This window comes from Coffea arabica, chromosome 6e, assembly GCF_036785885.1.
Source record: "Coffea arabica cultivar ET-39 chromosome 6e, Coffea Arabica ET-39 HiFi, whole genome shotgun sequence".
In the NCBI taxonomy this organism is placed as follows: domain Eukaryota; kingdom Viridiplantae; phylum Streptophyta; class Magnoliopsida; order Gentianales; family Rubiaceae; genus Coffea; species Coffea arabica.
This window is the reverse complement of record NC_092321.1, coordinates 15,369,911-15,387,221: the sequence shown is the minus strand read 5'-3', so window position 1 is coordinate 15,387,221 and position 17,311 is coordinate 15,369,911. Positions and strand designations below refer to the sequence as shown.

At 36.4% G+C, this 17,311-nt stretch overlaps 2 protein-coding genes across 2 annotated transcripts; both read right to left on the bottom strand.

Annotated features, from left to right (window-relative positions):
- Nucleotides 1-1,130: 1,130 nt before the first annotated feature.
- LOC113708627 (adenylosuccinate synthetase 2, chloroplastic-like) lies at nucleotides 1,131-5,074 on the bottom strand. The gene is made up of 4 exons (XM_027231150.2): nucleotides 4,577-5,074; nucleotides 2,645-3,337; nucleotides 2,242-2,553; nucleotides 1,131-1,740 (listed from the first exon to the last, which is right to left on the bottom strand). The coding sequence occupies exons 1-4, from the start codon at nucleotides 4,925-4,927 to the stop codon at nucleotides 1,570-1,572; spliced, it is 1,527 nt and encodes a 508-aa protein (XP_027086951.1). The 5' UTR covers nucleotides 4,928-5,074; the 3' UTR covers nucleotides 1,131-1,569.
- Nucleotides 5,075-6,814: 1,740 nt separating this feature from the next.
- Nucleotides 6,815-15,103, bottom strand: LOC113708985 (uncharacterized). The gene is made up of 15 exons (XM_027231736.2): nucleotides 14,932-15,103; nucleotides 13,793-14,380; nucleotides 13,414-13,507; nucleotides 12,749-12,935; nucleotides 12,404-12,659; nucleotides 11,740-11,955; nucleotides 11,565-11,651; nucleotides 11,345-11,479; nucleotides 10,346-10,459; nucleotides 9,957-10,204; nucleotides 9,761-9,841; nucleotides 9,358-9,589; nucleotides 9,017-9,115; nucleotides 8,733-8,918; nucleotides 6,815-7,335 (listed from the first exon to the last, which is right to left on the bottom strand). The coding sequence occupies exons 2-15, from the start codon at nucleotides 14,240-14,242 to the stop codon at nucleotides 7,240-7,242; spliced, it is 2,481 nt and encodes an 826-aa protein (XP_027087537.1). The 5' UTR covers nucleotides 14,243-14,380; nucleotides 14,932-15,103; the 3' UTR covers nucleotides 6,815-7,239.
- Nucleotides 15,104-17,311: the final 2,208 nt, after the last annotated feature.

Genomic DNA, 17,311 nt, shown 5'->3' with positions numbered 1-17,311 from the left:
TATATTATTTTTCAAGACATGCCTTTCAACATGTATGAACCAACAAAGTATACAGCCAACATATGACAAATAATGTATATATTACCATTTTTTTTTCGAAAACGATTAGAAATATTTCATTGATTATAATGTAGAAGGATACAAGTATGCACAAATCTATACAAGTGTCACATACCACTCGGGGATGATGAATTTCTCATATTGAGCTTGTAGCTTAAATGACTATATATGGTCTTCATTAACGGGACAAAAATAGCACATATAAATTAGCTTGCTCAAATTTTTTATATCCTCTTCCTCCACTAGGGTAGCCAACCAGATATCATGAGCTGTATGGATTGCAATCTGCTTCAGGAGTTGCCTCTGTTTCATCTGCATGTCTATGATCTTTCTCCACTGTTTTATTGCAGCTTTGCTCATGACTATCTTGACTGCTACAGCTGCTGCAACTCCACACCTTCTTTCCTTCAATGCCCATTCTTCTATTGTTCGAGTCTGCTCATCTGAAACAGTTACTCCCACCCCCAATGTAACTGTTTCCCATTTGCCTCTGGATTTCAATCCTGGGACTTTATCTTTCCTTCACTACTCACTGAGTCACTGCATCAGGTTTGTGATTGATCACGCTAGATTTCCACAATTCAATAATCTACTAATTAAAAAGAAAATTACAAATGAGCTCCTTTCTTAAAAGAAAAAAGATAAAGATAAAAAAAACCCTCCCATTTATAAGCCTAATAAAATTTTCAATAATCATCAACAAATTATTTTTTTCCTTTACGAATTTTTTTTCATATGCACCCGCGTAGCATGTGCCATTTCCATTGGTTAATTTTACTCCTCTTTAATATGCCAACCAAAACAAATTCCAATGAAGCTTGTTATATTTTTAAAAAGGCAGCATATTCTTTTATTCCAATCCAGTTTACTAAAAACAAGTTACGTGCAATGCATGTCTCACAAAAGCATATTTCAGAAGAGCAAATGTGAACAAAAATTTCAGCCAATTGCATTCACAGCTAATGCAGATTCTCACGAACCAGGCCGGAGCGGCTCCAAGATAAGTTGGTTTTCAAAAGAAACATGCTGTGACTGAGAAAGAAAAAGGCACTGCACTAGGACTAAGTTGCTTTTGTCAACTGAAGATTTGTTATTTATTGCTAAAGTAGTTCTGCAAAACCAGGATACTAAGTTAACAGGACAACAACCGAAAACAAGCATTCGAATCTAATATATGCAGGTTGCTCTGCAACTGAATCATTCAAATACTGGAGCTCCCTAGAACCTTGTTGCCACCCTCTGCTGCAGCCACCCCAAACAACTCGAATTTGCTTTCTAATGTGTCTTTGCCTTCGACAATACATCAACCTACAGAATTTCCTTAAAGGCTCAACTTGAATGAGAATTCACTACATGGAAATTCAGAGCAGCCTTCGTAAATGACGAATACATACATAATGTCACCAAATTGATAACCTTAGCCATTCAAAAAATAGGGGCACTATTCCTGCCACGGCTGTGGCAAAGTGATAATCTCATCAAGGAGACCCTAAGCAGAGCTTCAAAACCTCATTTGTATATAAGGGAATCACGTCCTGGCCCGACACCAATGTAATGAATGGGTACACCCACAAGTTCTTCTATCCTTTCAACATACTGATGTGCAGCCTTGGGTAGATCCGAGTAGTTTCTGATAGAAGATATATCACACTGCCACCCTGGCAAAACTTCATATTCCACCTACATGTCCATAGCATAAATCAAACTAAGGTTGAAGATGAAAAAAAAAAAAAAAGTAATCAACATCCAGATGCTAATAGCTGAAAGACAACCAACTAGGAGGTGGAGCTATAGAATGTCAGAAATTAAGTAACCCCATTTGTCCAACAGAGTCAAGATCATCCAACACTCAACCAGAAGAGAAATTTATCCAGGCAGCAGACAATTCTTTTTAGGCATAGCTAAAAACAGTAGTATATGTTTTTCTTCTATGCAACTCTCGTGCTAAAGTGTAGCTCCACTAATGCTGAGGAATTATATCTTTTAAGTCATTTTCTTAAACTACCAAACTCACATAGAATACCCCATCCTCCTGCATTGGAAGGCATATTCATCCAGCTAACTATGTACAAAACTCTCTAACATTTATCCGGTACCACAATAACCCTCTAAATGAATTGACCTGAAGGACCTAGGTACCGAGAAATCATGTCAACTATTTAGGAAAAAGAGAGAGCTTACTTTGACTTGCTCCAAAACTCGAAGATCTGCAGGGAATGATTTGATTGGAGCACCATCAATTTGTCCATATGAAACACCTAACTGAATTTCAGGTAGATCTGATAAAACATCAAGTTTGGTGAGGTTCAGAGAAGAAAAGCCATTGATTTGGCAGCAGTATCTGAGAGCAACTATGTCAAGCCAGCCACAACGACGAGGGCGACCAGTTGTTGTGCCAAATTCTTGTCCAGCAAACCTAAGAAGGTCGCCACCTTTCCCCAAAATTTCTGTTGGAAAGGGTCCTGAACCAACTCTAGTAGTGTAGGCTTTAACCTATATTTGAAATGTTGGATAAAATAACAAATATGGTATGCTTAAGAAACATTATCTTATTGAAGAAAAGAGAAACTAAAATTCCACTTACCACTCCAATAAGATCACCAACTGCTCTAGGAGCAATTCCAAGACCAGTACAGATACCTCCAGCTGAAGGACTGGAAGAAGTTACAAATGGATATGTTCCAAAGTCAACATCTAACATGGTTGCCTGACCACCTTCCACTAAAATTTTCTTCTTTTGAGAGATAGCTTCATTCATGACATGCACAGTATCAGCGACAAAGGGTTCCAACCTCTCAGCAAATCTCTTGTACCGTTCAACTTCTTCCCTGAGCATGTCAGGGCCATAGTTAAAACCTTGGAACCTTGAAGCTGCATCTGATAATAAAAGATCAAGCTTCTGTGGAAAAGTATCCATATGCCTCAAGTCACTTACTCTTATACCATTCCGGATAACTTTGCTTGAATAGCAAGGTCCAATGCCTCTCCGGGTGGTTCCAATAAAGGATTTGGCAAGCTCAGCTTCTCTAAGTTCATCAACAACTTGATGAAAATCAAATAACAAGTGAGCACGATCAGATACCAAGATCCTTCCTTTACAAGAGACTCCATTAGATTCAAGACTGTCTATTTCTTTAAAGAATCCTGGCAGGTGCACCACAACGCCATTGCCAATAACACAGAGGGGTTCCTCATTAAGAATTCCTGAAGGAATAAGGTGAAGGGCAAATTTTTTGCCTTCTGAGTTATATATAGTGTGTCCAGCATTAGCTCCACCCTGACATTAAATTATGTAGTCATTTATCATTCATTAATTGATCAAGATCAAGAAAAGCTCCACAATGTAAACACTCATGCAAGGAGAAAGGCCTCCAATTCAAGTATTATGAGCAAGTACATCTCTATAGTACATCTCTATACATCTACACCCCATGAGAAACAAATGTAATTACTACACATCTGGGGAAGCTATATTAGATGCCAATTTTTGTGGGAAAGAATGCACTTTTTTATTTCTTCAGTAGAATAATTTATGCTATACATCTTCTATGACAAAAAGAACACTGTAAAACAACCAATAACAAAAAAAAAGATGTCAGCAGCATGTCATAAAAGGATTCATCATCTAGCCTTCTAAAAAGTTCAGCAACAAAATTTTGATGCCATAAGCACACACAAGAACTAAGAATTCTTATTTACTTGAAAGGTTAAACAAACATTTTGGGATAAAAAAATGAAGAATGTGCTTCTTGTCTTACACACTTCAGGCATCTTGATACAATTTATCTTCAAATTATCCTTTACTATCTTTGTGAAGGCCAAAAAAGATGTCCAATCTGCAGAAGAGGCTAAAGATACACTGACATCCAGTAGAAGAGTTTTTATTGGCCATTTGTGCCAAAGAGGAAAAAGCGAGTATCAATAACCAAGATCACACACCAAGAATGAAATTTTCAAACACAGAGAATGTTAGAAAGCATATTACTTTACAACCAACATATCGCTTTCAAGCTTTATCATGACAGGAATAAAAGCTAACGCAACAATCAAGCTGAACTTGTAAACTTTCCACAACTGGAAACTTAATATAAGGGTCTAAATGAGGCTAATCCAACATTAGACCAGTTAAGCATGGTCTAATTTCGTTTAGGAAGCTTTACTAGAGTTGGAGCTTGGCTTGATTATTCTGCAAGCAGCACCAACAAACTAACCAAACTAGCTGCAGTAGCTAAGTAAGTGAATTTCAAGTTCGAGACTTCAACAAAATCTTGTCAGGGCTGTGTAATTAACAAAGAACCAATTTCCAGCCAGTTACTAAACTGGAACCAAACTCGAGTAGATTATCAAGTAGCTTCATCCATGTTTCAAATATAATTCAATCATCAGGATCAAGATCCAAACTTTAACCCTCATTCGAATAATTAAAAGGGTAACCAAAATTAAAAGCTTCTTGCAATTTCAGCAACATTACCCAAAAAAAAAGGGATTGTAAGGTAAAGAAACGATTGTAAGTTACCTGACATCGAGCAACGACGTCGAAATGCTCAGCTAAAATATCAACGAGCTTTCCTTTCCCTTCATCGCCCCATTGGCAACCCAGCACCCCCGAAACTTGACTCAGGGACTCAATTCGACTCAGCCCACGGGCGCCCAACTCACCCACCTTCTGCGGCTGCTTATCCACCACAGCATCCACCGGCTTGGCTGCAGAGGAGCAAGCGGGGCTGAACTTTACCACTTTCCTCAGACCCGTCCCGCCAAAGGGAATTCGGTAAGATTGGGGTCCATTGAATGGGACTGCTACAGCTGCTCTGGTGGAAATGGAGTTAGTATCGAGTCTTAAAGAGGAGGACGATGAGAGGTTCATGGCGTCGGCGGCAGAGGTAGCGGCGGCGATGGCGCTGAAAATGAGAGTAAGGGGGTAAAGGTTTTGGAAAATCGAGAGAGAGAGAGAGAGACCGCTTATGTAGCCACCAGCCGGCCACCACTAAGCTATTCAAAGGGCCCACCGAGATTTCTTAAAAAATTACACACTCGTTCAGTCCCTATCGATCTCCTTAAATTCATTTGGATCTCATTAGATTAGAATACTATAAATAAAAATAATAATTGACAAAAAAAAGACTACTTATATAATTTTCGTACTAATAAATTTCGTTGTATATCCCAAATTAATTTTGGACAAGTTAGTAGTAAGAAAAAAATAATGAGAAAATGAAAATCTCGTTCTTAAAAATTGCATTCTCCTTGTAAAAGAGTTTAGGAAATAGTTTAACAAATGCAAATAATTCATGATCTCAAAATATTTGAATTGTAATTTTTTTTCAAAATTTTTTTATATTTTTTATAAACATATTTTTTAATTACTTTTTTATCTCACCTATATTAAATCAATCACTACACTGTATTTTTTTTTTTTACAAAAACTTCAAAAAATAATAATTTAAACGGATTTTAGTCTTTCTCTTCTAAAGAACTCTTGGAAAGAATTTGGCCAGTATTCTCACAAATATTCACACGAGGGCATCAATGCTTTCCTTTTGATATCTGGCTCTTATTTCTTCTTTATTCTTCTTGTTGTTTTGTCCTAATATGACTCTTATAAGTTACAATTAGCTATTAAACCAAAAGAGAAAAGGAGTAATTATCATCATTGATGTTATTCTGACAATAAAAACTTTGCTCAAAAGGACCTGCCCAAAAAAAAAAAAAAAAAAAAGAGAAGACATTGCTCTAAAGTCTAATCTGCTTTATAATTTCATTTTTCTATTCATATCAGAAGCTAATTACTCCAAGCATCAGATTTAATAGGAAGACATTATGCTCTAGTCACACCATGTGTTTTGCAGTTTAACTTTGCATATTATCAATGACATTAATTTGAACTAAGCTTTTCTCCAGGACTTTTTTTTTTAATAAAAAAACTGTGTATTTTTTATTACTTTAATTAGTTATACTAAATTTACTAATACATTTATACTAAATTCCTAATTGCACTTAATACAATAACTTTTTTTTTCAAAAAAAAAGGGCACAAGCACAATAATGAATTAATGATTGTATTTGTGCTAAAAGTGAAAACTTGACTACTTAAATTGTATTTATTTCATCATGTTAGATTGTATTAACTTTTGTTTGATTATTTTTATGAGTTTCAATTGTGAAATTACAATAAATAATAATTTGACGATGTGTTAATATTTTAGTACTTGATTATTTGTTAAAATTTAACTATAATAAAATTATATAATAAATTTTTATTAACTCCATGGGTACCCCACGGGGGGAGCGGGGGACGGGGGACCCCCCGCGCCGTTACCATCCTTAGCTCTAAAGTCTAATCTGCTTTATAATTTCATTTTTCTTTTCATATCAGAAGTTAACCAATCCAAGCATCAGATTTAATAGGAAGACGTTATGCTGTAGTCATTTTTCTCCAGGACTTTTTTTTTTAAATAAAAAACTGTGTATTTTTCATTACTTCAATCATTGGAACATATCCCTGCAAACCACAGATTGTAGAAAAGCCATTGATTTGGCATAGTCCCATTCAACAGTTTCAGATATCTAACATGCAAAGCGATTAAGACAATGTGCTACTCTATCAGCTTCTTTTCCATGATTTGTGCTAAACTGACAATTGGATTAGAACATGTTCATATCTTTGAACATTTTTTTCCCCACTTAAATGTGCAAGATGTTTAGAACCTGCAGCAAACAAATTAAACTTAGAGAATAATAAAAGATCACATCATTGACATCAACGGAATAGACTTTGCATTTCAAAGAAATAATATGCTTGTTTCTATGAGCTGTAAGGACTGTATAACCTATAGTAAACAAAGATGGATTGCTGTTTTATTTTCATCATTTTGATCTATATTTGTACAAAAAGTAGAATAGCTACCTCCATGTATACAAATGAGGAGAACAAACATTAAGATAAAGGGAAAAAAGAAAAAAGAAACAAGATATTTCTAGTTCTGGAAGATTAACTAAACAGGAAAATTGTGCACTTGTGAAAATTGTTGCTCAAAATTCAAGTTCATGGGATGGAACTCTTCTTCAAGTGCTGTACAGTGGTTGCGACATCACCAGGGTATCATTCTCCAAGCCATGTCAAGAACCATCTAGCTGCTATATTCTATGATAGATTGTACAGTTAATACAACTGCCCTTCTATGATCTTATCAGGCATTCTCTAGGTAATCCATACTCTTTCCCATGGTTCAGCTCTCGTCTCCAAACGTCATTGTGTAACTTGTAGTGCAACACCTTATCAAGCAAAGACCGGTTCAATATCAACAAACAAGTGTTTTGGGACCATAAAGAGCAAGGGGAATACAGGATATACTATAGCAATGAGAAACAAGAATAAAAAATCTCAAATCAGTATGGTAAATTATTGTGTGGTTACCCTTATAAAACTGACACTATGGAAGGACTGTACATGATGATTTGCAAGCCCATTTCAAGATTCAAGAAGCACAATTGTTGTTAACAAAGTTCTGACCAGTTAAGTGCATTTTCAGAACTCCCGGCATCTTTCCTTCGTTATTTGAACCTTTACTGTTCAACTATGATGAATGTTGTCTATACCCAAACTTCAGAACAAATCTCGTTCTCATGGCCCTTCTTAAGATGAGAACTCAGTCACCCACCCCCCCAAAAAAAAAAACAACAAACTAATCTATCTAGGAGTCATAAGAGGGATTTATTCGGATCAAGTCCAGCCAACATCAAATCCTCAACATGCCAATGTAGACAATGCTATATCAAATCTGTGGTGCACATAAGTCAGATGTTCTACTGTAGTAAGAAGGATAGTGCAGGTTATTTCCTAACTTATTAAAATGGATTTCACAGAAATCAATTCTGTTTCTTTGTCTTTTCAAACCCCTTGTTCCTTCTGTTCTCTCTTCTCCTTCTCCTTCTCCTACTCCTCTTCCTCTCTCCACTCTCTCTTTCTCCTCATCAAAATTTACCTTGCTAGCTGCTGTACATTAGAGGTGCAAACACTACAGAACACAAGAAACTCTTGTATCTGGTCTGCACACAACTTCACATGGTTATACTAAGATTCCCAGAATAAAGATCTTAGGAGTAATAATTATTCAAACAATTGGAAACAGAAATCAAGTTAGTTTTGGCTACAAAAGAAAAGATGATTTTACTAAGTTGTCTTGACCTTGTATCTGCTAATCATTTAACACTGGAATTTAATTGAAATTAAGACTGGATCTGGGAAGTTGAATCAACTAAGGAATACCTACACTGCATGCATGTGTGTGTGCATCCCAGTTTAAGGAGTTGAAGAATTTATTTATTGCCTGAACAAGTTTGGGATAGGAATCCAAGTTCTCATGTTTTCAAATTTTTTCAAATCTTTAAACTTTAAATTGGGAGGAGTGGAGACGAGGAGAAGGGAATTGAGGAGAAGGAGAAGGAGACAAGGACAGAAGGAGTCAATAAGAGGAGAAGGGGAGTGAAGAGAAGGAGAAGAGAGGATGGGACACGAAGTTTGAGATGAAAAAGAAAGAAGTCGACTTTAGTAAAACCAACTTCCCTTATTTGGAAAGAGTAATGGAAGCATTACTCTTTTTTTTTTGGATAAAAAAAGAGTACCATTTTGATTAAAAAAAGGATAGAGAAATAGGCTTCAAGTAATATACCTGTATGAGCGTGGAAAACACATCATCTTCAAGCAATTTGGAGAACTCAATAGCCCAGTCCTCTACAAGCCCAAGAATATTTTTTTGTCTCTCAGCTTCCAGAAGAACAGAATCACGATACAAGAATCTCTGCCATATCTTCCTTACATTTTCCAATTTGAATTCTATTTCTGTCTCATTGAAACTCTAAAGAAAGTCAAAGCACCAATGAGTGAAATTCAGTGACCTTCTAGATGGAATATAATGATTAATTCGCTTCTTAGCATCAACAAAAAAACTGTTACCCTGAGAATGCTAATCAACTTCGGAATTTCATCTTCTTGTATCCGAACAGCAAAGCTTTCATAGTTTAGGACATTCTCATATGGCAGGTAAATCCCATCCTGAAAATATGGAAACAGAAGAATATTACTTTATTTGTTAATAGCCGGTCTATATTGCAGTATTGTTTCAAAGAAGGAAGTAGAAGAATAGTAACTCCAGGTGCTCATAACTTCTGAATCCTACAGTTTGGCACAACTTTGTAAATTAATATGTATAACAGTTTGGAATTTGATATGTACATGCTTGCTCAGTTCCTTAACCTCCAATATAGCAGAGAAACAAGAATTGCGTAAGACACAACCTGAATGACCACGGGGATGCAGCCCTGAAAGATACTATCTTCCATACGGCCACTCCACCCATCCCCAGGCATAACCCCACAAAAAATAGAACTTGCCAATTCCTTGTGATAATGATCAGTACGTAGAGGGGTCACCACCACATCTGCTGTGTGCTGATTCCCAAGTTTCCCTTTCTTGTTAGGGCTTGATCCAAACTCTGCAGCTACTTTCTGCCTAATGCCCATACTATACCTGAAATTCAGAGTTTATATGGTATTAGAATTTTAAGAAACAGTAATACATAAACTGAGTTCAAATGACAGCCTCATATACTAATGTGCTGGCACATCACATACAGGCTTCTTTAAAAAGCATTTCAGATAATTTTCAACTGTCCAACCTAGAACTTTCAGGCTGACTTACGTATCTTCTGGTCTTCCATGTTCATAAGCAGGCCCTAGGTTTCCATTAAAGTAGAAAAGGGTCTTCCGCTTCTCATGAGGCCTGCATTTGATATGTCAGCTTGCACTACGTCAAAATTCGTTGCATCAGAGCACTAGAGCTGTAAATTAAAACCAGCCTAAATACTAATGTCATGTAGATTGAAAGATGTGTTTACCACGACCAAAGTTTTGATTTCAGTGAATTTCCATCGGGGTGTTTCCAAGCAGGAAGTACAAGATCTTTATCTGGATCAAAGCATGGATGGTTTCCTCTTCTTTCAGGAGAAATGGTGTCCCAGTTGTCACCCCAATATGCGGTTGTTGAATGATTATGCTTTGAATTTGTATTCCCCCAGTGGACCAGCATCATGCTGTTCCATATTTCCTTTGGGGCATAGCAAGCACCTTCATCCCACATAAAGGACTGGCTTGAGACATGAGCATGGCATTATTAGCATAAACACTATAGAATGTTATTCCAAAATAAGGGAGCAGGAAGACAAATAAAGCTCTGCCAATGGACCTATAAACTGACAATTTTCGGAAAGAGTTAATGATACAGTACCCATATATGATCTCTTCCAGATGAGCGGTTCCAGTAAGGATACTGTGCAATAATGTGATCAGAAGCCTTCTTATAGAACTCCAGAGTAAGAGAACTCCTCAAGCCAGAATGGTCCTGGAATTGATATATTATCAGTACACCATCAAATCACGTTTCTAAAAGATTCATAGACATAAATAATCCACAGATATAATAAGACTCCATATACACACAACATAGAAATGAAGAAATATTTGTTGCCTCTATCATTTTCCTACATAGTTTCCCATGGACCTAGACCAATAAACTGCATCAGGAAACAAAAAGTAACAACAAATCTAAGGTCAAGCAATCCAGACTTTGATTGCAAAATACCTATAGCATGGCTTGGTCAACTAAAAATATGTCACAAACAGTTATAAGCGGAAAAGGGAGGAGGAAAGACGTTTAAAAGATCGCTGCCAGCAGTCATAAGGTGTTTATCAAACAGATTTTCTAGTTCGAGTTATGTCCACAGCTGGATTGCTAAATCATTCTCCACTTACAACCCACTTAGCAATATTTTCATGTACACATGCTAGCATAAAGATGGCACAGGCATAAAGAGAATGAAGCAGAGAAAGTATAGATTACTTTGATCTATTCAATTTGACGAAAAAAATTTACCCATGTAGCTTAGGTTTCCTAGTTAGGAATGACCAAGGGTTGACCCAGAAGCCGAATATGTTAATTTGTAAACACTAGCATCCAAAAGCCAAACAAAGATGGCATAAAACATCTGAAATCCCTAGCTGAGACAGGATGCTTCAAATTCCAAAGAGGAACCAAAAATAACAACACAAATGTGATTGTGAAAGTCAATAAATATATTCTCAGGATTTTAATTTTATCCCTCAGACAACCTCAACAACAGAGCATAATAATATAGGAAGCAATGGAGTAAGTTGCGAAAGGAAAAGAGACACATATGCTGCATTAAGTGGTATACTGTATAGAAAGGAGATTGTCACTGCACAATACCTGCATACTTATATGGGGAGCATCATCGGCACGAGTTATTATACAAGAATCAAGAACTGGAACAAAAAAGTAATCCGCTTCTTCACCATTCAATGTTCGGTGAGGACTGGCCAACAAACTCTCATAGAGTGCCATCTATAGTAAGAGTAAGGGACAGAATAATGTCAATATTGCCATATAACATCTTTCTTTAGATGCTTTGATACACTTTCAGGAATACCTGTGCACCATAAAGATGATCGGTCCATATTGTCGCATTCCTATGATCATAGATTCTATTTATACACTCGAGCTTGAAATGCCGACCCTGAAATTTACAATACAATAAACAGAAGCCTAAATATTTCCATCTGGAGTAGGAAAGATTACAAGGGTTAAGATATAAGCAACCTGACCTCCAATAGAAGACTGTTAAATTCTGGCGGCAAATCGTAAACATATATGAGAGGCCTTTTCTTTGCCACTACAGCAGTTAGATTGTCTATTTTTCCAGTTTGTTTGTCACTATCTGGAATTTTGATCTGAGCTGGTCGAAGCCACTTGGGCCATTCTGCAACAGAGGATAAAACAGAAGGAATACTGCAATCTGTCCCGTACCAGCCTTTGTCACACTGCAGAAGTCACAATGAAGGGATCAAAAGAGACAGTTAAGGTCAAAATCCATGAGTATATCAGAGCCTGTGTCATTTGTGCAGCTAGACTGATATAAGTTTTGCAAAAGGAAACCAACAGTGAAAGCACACAAGTGGATTTCCATACATCAGTTGTGTGAGGATCTCATGCAGGATATACACTTTGGTTTCAATTTTTTAGTAGAATGTCATCTTTATACTGGGTTTTCCTGCATAAGAAACTGAGGAACACACTATGAGCTTATTGTAGTGTAGAGTATGTCAATGGCTACTGCTTGATAATATTCAGTACTATATAGACGAATTTCATGGCAGTACTGTACAGGTTCTTGTGCAGATCAAACTATAATTAGAATTGAAATTATTAAAATAGATATTAAATAAGTATGAAAGTTCCACATCCCTTGTAAATGATCATTAGTTTTACCTGACAAAATCCACCACGGCAGTACCCATGACCAGCACATTGGTTAATACAAACACTTTGTACAGGCACCTCGCAGAATCGACCCCAGAGGCCATCATACTTGCAATCACATTCTTCTTTGAAATGCACTTTACCATCATAAGCTTCCTTTGGATCCACGTTACACCATCCTCGTCTACTTCCATTAGTTGTGAAAATGTCAACATCAGCTTTTGTCCAATCAGCAAGAGACGGACCTCCAGGTTCAGAAGGCGGGCTGAACTAATTCATAAGAGTCTTGAATCAGGAAAAAATTACGAGACGACTCAAAAATATTGTTACATCAAAGGATTTACTTATGCTTACTTAATCACAAACCCACATCCCTCTGCAACAGGACGATTTGGGTATTTTGTGCCTTCTCCACAAAAGCACATTGCTCTTGTTGTGTCACAATGAGCTGAGCAAATCGACACAACCCATCGCCCATATGGGTCCTCTTTTGATCCAGAGTTATTACAATTTAGTTGCAGTCTTTCAGAGCATCCTTCCCCTGTCATCCATAGAGATCACATGACAATATTGTTGGATGAGTGCTGAAACAGCATGAGCATTCAAATTTTCAGCAAACAGGAAATAATATGCTACCATGAATTGTTCTCTATCCAAATAACTCGAAATGAATTAGAAGCAGGGGAAACACCACTAGAAGATTCTGATTATATTTATAATATTTACAGGAAACTCATGTTATGAACTACTAGAAAAATTTAAACCCAAACAGGAAAGAAAGGTTTTATTTACTAAATTAACCAGAAAAGAAAATGTTCACAAGACAAATAAAAAAGAAAAGAAATCCTATAATGTAAACGAGCCAAATAATATCCTTTTACAGTCATAGAGTACAAAACAAACAGAATGCAGCGAGGAAGATTTATTTGACATCTAAACACAAGTAATGTGTCAAGTTCCCCATACAAGCACAGCCAAAACAAACTTCAACATTATCTGTTGTTTTAATCAAGACTCACCACCAAACCCATGGAAGCAGCTACACTGACCCAATTGCCTATTGCAGATGCCTTGCCCGCTGCAATCATTTTTGCAGCTCTTGCCACCAATTTCCTGATGCCGCAATATTGTGTTATATTAACAGAGGTAGCATGAATTGGACTCAAACTCTAATAGCAACACAAGTTTTTAAAGGTTCAAAGTTAAAAACACCCAATGCAGCAACTGTACAGATGCATAATGCAAACTCCAATCCGTTGATATCAGAACTAAACATAGCGAAAACTTGAAAATAATCAAAAGTAAACAATCATGTGCATGTCTAAGTTAAATGATTGATTTATTTTCCAGAGACGGGGCCAGTTGAAGAAATCCTTGACGACTACAAATAAGTAGTACCTGGACAATTTTGACAGCAGCAGTCTTTGAGTCGCAACCAGATAACCACCTCCCTATTTCTGCTTTCCACGGAGCACCACGATAGACAACAGCGTTTCGTGAATCAGCAGGATATTGGATGTTTAAATCAACCATTGACTGTTGCTTTTGATTCTCATCGTCTTTGCCTCGTTCAACAGGCCCACTTAATTGCTTGCTACCATCAGTTGAGCCATTCACCGGCATATTACCACCATCTGATATATTATTAGGGACAACAGTTTTGCCTTCTTGTCTAGATCCAATTACTTGAATAGATGAGTTCTCAATCATGTCAACCTGGCTAGCCCCAAAATTGTCTAGAGGACTCTCTGGAGAAAGAAAAAAATGAACCACTGTCACTAAGGCCACTACTGTAGCAATAACTCCTATCAGGGACCATGAGCTCCATTTTTGGAAGGTGAACATCATCCCTGAAAATCCTCTCCACCTTATGTATGCCAAAAGTCAAATCTTTGACTTTCACCAACCAATCTTCTACTTCATCCTCAGGCTTGTGGGACAGTTTTACCAGTTACCAGCTTCAATTAGCCTCCGACAATTATTTTCCTATAAAATTCCAGGAAATGTCAAAAAAATCATGAAATCACAACATACCCTGAGATACATGGTAAACAATCAAAACAGCCAAATTTCAGCAGATTAATTCATCATGCAAAATAATAGGCACAATTTTGCATCATCACAACGTCTTTTTCATGAACAGAATGTTTTAATTTTGTCAAATGAGATGATCAATTGAGGTCAAGCCAACTCAAACAGATGGAAACACAGCAAAAGTTGCCAACTTTGGCAAACAGATTCCAACTCAGAGTGGCTATTCTGTCCATCACAAACAAAATGTGAATTCAAGAAAAATGCTGACTCTTCTGAACTAAGACAGCAGACCGGAGTCTGAAATGCCTTCTGCAGATCTCAATTAACCTCAATATTAATATAGAATCAAGAACCCTTACCAGAAACCGTTCAATTCAATTGAAACACACACTGAAAATTTTCAACTGAACTTGAAAATACAAAAAATGCAGAAAATCCCATAAGTCTTGTTGAATTTCACCGGCAAAAACACACACTATAGCAAAAATTAATAAAGGGATTACCAGTTGAATAGGGAGAAATTTGTTTGTTTATGATGCAGCCCAGATGAAAGATACTGCCAAATTTTGAATGCTGACTTCGCATATGCATATGTGGGTGGGTGGGTGAATACATACATGTACGATGAAACAACAAAAGGGCTTGGTATAAACGTCTGAAACGTCTTATGTTCTTGTGTCCTTCGGTAAATAAAAGGAAGCCGCCAAGTATTTTGGCTGGAAGTGTTTGAACACAACTAATCAGTGAAGGTTGGAATCTGGAAAGGTAGCAGTTAAAATGACAGACAATACCCCTATTTCTGGCATGTTTCCACGTGAATCTAAAGGGCAATATGGGAATTTTATTTGCATATTTACAACAGCTTTTGGATATTTTTGGACATTTACTATTTGTATTTTCTCAATATAATAAATTATAGTAACCGGCGTTCACGCCTTGACGCAGAACTCTAGTCTAGTGAGCTTCGTGATATTTTCTTACCAAAGTAAGAAATTCGGCAAATAAATCTAGATTTTCGAACAATCTTCAAAAGCCGGCAACTTTTGAAAACGTTTAGGGGACTTATCTACCCAAACCCATCCCCCCCAAGACCGATATGAGATTGAAACCCCGACAAGGGTCAAGTCTCCACGGACTGTTGCTGCTAAGAAGTAACTATCCCCACAAATCTGAGTTAGACGACCCCAGTGATATATTTCTTCCTGACATTTTCTTACGAAAGTAAGAAGTTCGGCAAATAAACTTAGATCCCCAAGCAATCTTCAAAAGCCGATAACTTTTGAAGACAACCAGAGGACTTATCTACCCAAACCTAATCTAGTGAGCTTGAGGGGACATTTTTGGAGCAATTGCATTTAAGTAGCTTACCTAGCGCTCTTAGACAATAAAGTAGCTCATGAACTAGGGCATTTCGCTAAAATATCTCACACTGTTAAATTTCTGTGGAATTTTCTCATACTTTTATTGAACAATTCGTATTCGACAAATTCTAGCAAATTTAGGAATAAAATATTTTTTGTTATAAAGAAAAGGGCAAACTCGAAATGTTGTCTTGTTATGGTGGCAAATATACTCAAGATTGTATCCTTCAGAATAAGAGGTCGGTCTGATTTTGAGTTTATTAATTGTGAGCTATAGTCTAATTTATGTTAATATTAGTCCCATTATATGTGTTTCTTCATTCGAACTTGTGCATTTTTGTACTTATGATTATCATGTTTTAGAAAAAAAAAACCATATATATATATTTTTTTGTATTTTGCCTCCAATCTCATTATTCTATAAGTTTGCATTTAAAGTGTGAATATCCCATTCCATATTAAAACTCATCTCATGATCCACACTGCTAAAGTGTTTAAAAAGTTGAACGGACTTCAAATTTTCTAATATGATTAAAACAAAGTGAAATAATTAAAACTCTTAGTCAATACTTTGGTATTTCACCGTTAATGTTGCTATAATTTTAAAGTGAGTAAAATGAAACTAATAATTATAAGCAAAAAGGGAGTTGAAAGTGAATTACCCTACTTTGTTTTCCAACAATACATCATTGCAGGCCTAAACGAGCATTATTCTTGTTCCTCCCTAGTATTTTATGGTTGAAATACACATTGTTTTATGTTGATTAATTGCATCGACAACTACACAATGAGGTGTCTGGATTTGAATTTCTTTTGAGATGCTGCTGTGATTCAGTTGTTTAATCATGTGGTGGTAGAGATCTTGTCAACAAATCCTCTTTAAAAAAAAAAAAAAAAGAACACATACTTGAACATGGAGTACATGTCTACAAGAATGATCACAAAACAGTTTAATTGCAATTGGTAGTTTTCTAATGAAATCAACTAATTTGCCTTTACTTGATGATGAATTAAAAATCCACAACCAACGGATCTTAATGCAAGCAGAAGGGGCTTGCATCTTTTAATCATAAGATTCCATATTCGAAACTCATGAGAATGGAAAAAATAATGTTGAGAGAGCTTCTTCCGTAAAGGTCTGACACGGCTCGAGCATGATTAGTAGACCGTAAAACGGATGCGAATACCTGTGAATTATATCAAGAGATCTTGTCAACAAATCCTCTTTTTAAAAAAAAAAAAAAGAACACATACATGAACATGGAGTAAATGTCTACAAGAATGATAACAAAATAGTTTAATTGCAATTGGTAGTTTTCTAATGAAGTCAACTTCTTGATGATGAATTATAAGTCCACAACTTGTTTGGCAACTTCCAACTACAAGAATACGCGGACTCGCTTACCAATTACAAGAAACATAAAATAGAAAAGCAGAGCCATTGGAAAGAAAGCTGTTTGTTTTTGCAGCTCCTTTTGAAAAGTGAAATTAAGGTAGAGTTTTGACTCTAAACATTCAAACA